At 37.6% G+C, this 5,587-nt stretch overlaps 1 protein-coding gene across 2 annotated transcripts in view; it reads right to left on the bottom strand.

Annotated features, from left to right (window-relative positions):
- The window catches only part of TNFSF13B (tumor necrosis factor (ligand) superfamily, member 13b), a 33,997-nt gene extending 29,276 nt beyond the window's left edge, over positions 1–4,721 (bottom strand). For both annotated transcript variants that reach the window (XM_011933878.1, XM_011933879.1), the window contains exons 1-2: positions 4,016–4,721; positions 3,826–3,910 (exon numbers count right to left, since the gene is read on the bottom strand). In XM_011933878.1, coding sequence (XP_011789268.1) covers positions 3,826–3,910; positions 4,016–4,354 — 424 coding nt within the window. In that variant the 5' untranslated portion in view covers positions 4,355–4,721. The remainder of the gene's footprint in view (positions 1–3,825; positions 3,911–4,015) is intronic.
- Between the last annotated feature and the right edge of the window lie 866 nt (positions 4,722–5,587).

Raw genomic sequence — 5,587 nt, 5'->3', positions numbered from 1 at the left:
TGTTCATATATATATATATATGAACAAATACAGTTGATCCTTGAACAACACAGGAGTTAGGGGTCACTGATACCACGCAGTCAAAAATTTGTGCTTAACTTTTGACTCCCAAAATCTTAACTACGAACAGCCCACTGTTGACCAGAAGCCTTTCTGATAACAAAAACTCAATCAATATGTATTTCATAAATTGTATGTATTATGTAGTGTATTCTTACAATAAAGTAAGCTAGAGAAAAGAAAATGTTACTTAAAAAATCATAAGGAAGAGAAAATGCATTTCCCATTCATTAAGTGGAAGGGGATCATTAGAGAGTTCTTCATTCTTCACATTGAGTGAGCTAAGGGGGAGGAGGGAAAGGAGGGGATGGTCTTGCTGTCTCAAGGGTGGAAAGTAGAAGAAAATCCACATATAAGTGGACCCTCGCAGTTCAAACCTGTGTTGTTCAAGGGTCAGCTATAATGTCATGACTCTTCTTTGCTTCTTGGGAGCATTTCCAGCATCATTAGTCGCACTTTCCATAGGTCTCATGGGGTTATTCAAGGTTTATGATATTGCATTAAGCAAGATGAAAACTAGACACAAAGCATGAGAAATCATTCTTACTGCAATTCCCAATTTATTGGAGATACAACTGGTTCATGCCGAGATGATGAGCATCACATGGTGTTTTAAGCAGATACAGCACTTGAGCTCACTGCAGTAGCAACAGGAGGTGGCTATGAAATTATTACAGTAGTACTATATGTACCACAGTTAATTTTATGCAGTCATGACTTAATACTGCATGTTTATGTTTGTTTCCATTTCTCTAGACTACAAATGGCGCCATGTACAGTCTGTTTGTATGCATATGTTTTGACAATTTTTAACTTTTGTGTACATTTTATGATAGTAATAAGAAAATAGACTAGTATCTACATATATTTTATGCATTCATGACATGGCTAATTAATCTTAATATTTTCAACATTTCAAGGATACATAGCTCCTCCATGAGTTTTTTCAAATTATGGCAAATCTACAAACAATTTTTCAATAGGTTTATTGAAAAAAAAAACCCACCTGTAAGTGTATCCATGCTGTTAAAACTTGTGTTGTTCAAGTCTCAACTGTGTGCAATATATACCTATATGCACACTGTATCAAGGTTTATTAAAAGGTCTAGGACAAACCATGAAATAATTATAGTAACTACTTCTGGGCTGTGGAAAATTGGGTACCTGTTTTTTCACTTTGTTTGAATCTACAAATTGCAAATCATTTGGTGAGAGATTCTCATCAGTATACTATTCCTGGATACCATTAAAACACAAATACATGAAAGTATTAATAGGAGAATTTTGGGACAATGTGACCCAAGAAGATATTTCTTTCCTACTCTATTATTCTTTTCCTTCTTCAATCTGCTGAAATGAGTCTACACCTTTTTTAACATTGTAAAGTTAAAGTTTATTTTTAAAACTAGTATTTAGAAACAGGAGGATACTAGCAGTGAAGGTTAAGGAGATGGAAGAATCCTGACCCTACTAGTTATTGAAGCCTCTTATAATACAAATGACCTTAAAAAGATTATTTAAAGCATATAAAGAGAATAATTAATCAACAACAAAAAAGAGTCTCACATAGATTCAACTCTTATGAGGAACTGAATGAAACACAGTAAGTTTTTCAACACCAAGGAGTTACAAAGAACTATTTAATACATTTGGTTGCGATAGCAGTTTGGAAGGAAGAAAGAGAGAGGGGGAAGTTAAAGCCAATGCGAGATGATTCATCAAAATAAACAACAGAAGGACTAATGAGTTAAAACAAAACACTTAACTATCAAAAAGTCAAAGTGGCGGGGAGTCAACTACTTAACAAATCATGAACAAATGTATTTTTAGCTTTAACATTAGGGAAAAATTTTTAAAGATTATCGCTTTACTATAAAGAAATGCAAAATGTTCAAGTAAACAAAGCAGCAAAACCGTTAAAATATTTACATCAAAATTTTGATCAATAATCAATATGTCTAATTAGGAAGAGCTTATCCAGAATTATAAAAACATGGGACAGACAACTGGAGACAGTTATAAATAAAAATTTGCAAAAGATAAAACTATAAATAATCAAAATACGCAGAAAGTGTATTCATATTAGTAAACAAGCAACACATCAAAATAAATGTGAGATATTGTTTTACAACTACTAAACTAGTCAAAATACATTTTAAAAATAACATGCTAGCAAGAATGTGGAGAACCGGTACACCGCATTTTTGATTGCATGTGTAACTCGTTTTGAAAACAATATGGCAGTTGGAAACAATGCCGATGAAGATGTTTCTTCTCCCTAGCTTGGATATTTCACTATATGGATTTTATATTGAATATATAATTTCACAGGAATAAAAGAATTCTGTACAAAACTTTTGCACGTTTTATTATAACAAAGAGAATAGAAATAACTAAAACAATTGTTAGATAAATTTATACAGATATATGAAAAATACTTAGAAATAGGAAAAATCCTCATTGTATAAGTCAAAACAAAAAAATGCCATAGTACATATTTTGCATTATTTTCAATTATGTCAGAAATATAGATTATAAAGTGCAAACAATAAAAATGATGTGTTAAAATAATAAAAATGTGCATGTTTCCTAGTTTAAGCCCAGTTATTCCTGATCACTGGTACAAAGATATAATAACCAGATACCAAAAATTATGGTTTTATAAAATAAGAAATTTTTTTTTATGAATAAAAATAAATTTATAGTCAGGGTACCTCATGCACGTGTGTGTGTGTGTTTATGTGAGAGAAAGAGAGAGATGGAAGGGTCCCTGGTCTATCTATCACTGCGTTTCTCATGTAATTCTCTCCAGAAGTGAAAATACACATAAATTATTGCAAGTATTCTGTGGACTTCATAGAGCCACTGCGAAGGTTAAACAAAATAGTATGTTCGAAAATGCCTATTCTGGTCTATAGCTGTACGATACGTTCCAGGTGTTCAAAAATATTCTTTCAATATATTTAATAGACAATAATATCAAGAAGTTGTTACATCATAATTTAATAAATGTAATAAAAAGACTCTTTTTTTCACCTTCAAATGAAAGAACTAGAGCTGATCATTTTGGTAGGCCCTACCAACTCTGTAAAGTTCTGGGGAATGAGCAGAACATGAAGAAAGTCAGAAATCACTAAAGGATGATGATAAGAAGATGATAAATGCTTGGATCTCCTGGAAAAGCATACCTTAAAGAAAAGCTTTACAATCTGCGTGTGTGTGTGTGTGTGCACGCGTATGTGTGTGTAAAATAACCTTTTTAACAAACAAAATTAAAGCACAACATACAGGGACTTTCATTACAACCTTTACCTGGTTTCACAACATGTAATGCACATTCAGAAAATAGATGTCTATAACTTTCTATGACCGAGATAAGCAAAGTCTCATTCTAACACATAGTGCTTTTTTTGCTTTTTCTGGAGCGATGAATAATGCTTCTCACATGGGAGGGCATTATCTACTTGAGGAAACACATATGGCCCTTTTATCTCCTCTGTGCTTAATGCACAGATAAAGACTTACACATGCACAGGGAAATGCTTCCACTCACACCATTTGCTCATTGGAGGAAAAAGCACACCCATGTAGCCTATTACATTTGCCAGTGCTGGGGCTTTGCTCTAAAGCAATGTCTGCTTTGGGTGGCAAATTTTAGTCTCTATTTAATAGGTTCACAGAGGGGATACTCACCTCTAGCTCCCCCAGACTGGATGCTTTTCTCTAATCCCTGACTCCTAAAAAGTGTCTGCGCCCAAAACATACCTGTTTCTTCTGGACCCTGAATAGCACGCTTATTTCTGCTGCTCTGACTGGAGTTGCCTTCTCCTGGAGCTGCTGGTTCAAAGATCTATGAACAGAAAAATTCCACATTATTGGAAAGACAGCTGAGGCGAGGGAGAGGCAGCAGTGTAGGCAGGATCTTGCCTGAGGCTTGCAGCTGCTGCAAACTCACTTTCAGTCCCGCGGTGACAGCTGGAGCTTCCTCCAGGCCGGCGTTGGGGGCTCTTGCTCTTGCTGGCAGCTTCTCCGCGTGGTGGCCCTGCAGCTCTGCCCGGAGGCTGGCCAGGTCCCCTTGCAGGGCGGCCACCTGGTAGAAAGACACCACCGTGAGGCAGCAAGACAGCAGTGCCAGCAGCAAGGCTGCAGCCAGCAGCTTTCCGTCTCTGGAGGATCGCAGAGAGGGGCTTTCCTTCCGTGGGAGGATGGAAACACACTCCTTCAGTTTCATTTCTTCTCTTTTCTTAAGGCAAGAAGTAAGGCGTGACTGCTCCCTTTCTGTGGAGTCATCCATATCGCGACTTGAACTTTGAAGGTTGGGGCCTTTAGAATAAGTGACCACAGGGAATGGATCATTTCCTGTTATCTGTGTTTGTTGATGTCCTCTGTGCACTACATGGCAGGGCTTGGCTCACCCCTCAGGAGAGTTCTCCTGAATTTTCTTCTTTCTGCCTTTCTGCATCTCGACCCCTGCTGTACAGTAGGTTTGCTGGCACCTACCCTCCAACTGGATTGCTCAATCTGTCTTCCTCATTTCACTTTCAGTTTTTGTAAGAATTTCAAAGTCATCTTACAACACTCACGCTCAAGTAGATTTAAAGCCCCTTAAATCTGCTGGGGAAACCTGGAGTTTGGATTGGCACCTTCAAGGGAAAGCTTTTAAGATACGCACAGGTCTAAGAAGCCCACCCTTAAGCATAGTAAGGGAACTGCGTCTGCTTGGGGCCACATGGCTTCATAAGGAAGGGGGAAAAGCAGCTGAAAGTTCCTGCTGCTGTCATAAAAATAATTCATGTGAAGGTCACATAAGCTAAGTGCTTTAGCATTGACTTGTTCTTAGCTAGAGAGTGATTGATGAACAGTCTTCAAGTAGGAAATAAAATGGAGAATCCTTGAAGGAAGTGTGGAAGTAAGTCCACTGGGAAATATTCATATTACTATACTAACAATGTCATAAAAAGAATGAGACTAAATTTTACAGACATATTTAGATTAGCTATCTGAAGGATTCCCTAAATATAAGTGAACATATTTTTAAGGAAAACATGCATAAACTGTTTTCTTCTGAGACTCATCACTGAAACTCTATCATGTATATGAACGGCCTGTTCCGAGGAGCCTGGTCTCAGCTTTGCTGCTCAGACCTCTGAAGCTTTAAGTCCCTACTCAGTCTGATCCTAGTTGAGGAGAATCAGCCTTCTCTCCAGCTCCAAATGCCTGACTGCTACCATTAACCACTCTCAAGTAGCTTGTCTACAACTCCCACGTTGACTGTGCCGCAGCCTAACAGGTCGGTGTACAAGAGGTCCTTGATCAAACAAGAGCCACCTTAGCTTTTGATTTTTCTGTTGTTGACTTGGGGACCTGTGAGGACTGCTGCATTAATTCTAGTCCTGTCTTATCCTGATAGCTGGTTCCTGGACATTCCCCAGTTTCTCACTCTTTGCCCCAGCATTGAAATACTGATTCATCTTTCAACAAACATTACTGAGCACTTAGCAAGCCCTAGGTAGTCACTACTCCCCTA

The sequence above is a fragment of the Colobus angolensis genome, unplaced genomic scaffold (assembly GCF_000951035.1).
Source record: "Colobus angolensis palliatus isolate OR3802 unplaced genomic scaffold, Cang.pa_1.0 Scaffold13, whole genome shotgun sequence".
Lineage (NCBI taxonomy): Eukaryota > Metazoa > Chordata > Mammalia > Primates > Cercopithecidae > Colobus > Colobus angolensis.
Note: the sequence above shows the minus strand (reverse complement) of the source record. Positions and strands in the feature narration are given on the sequence as shown.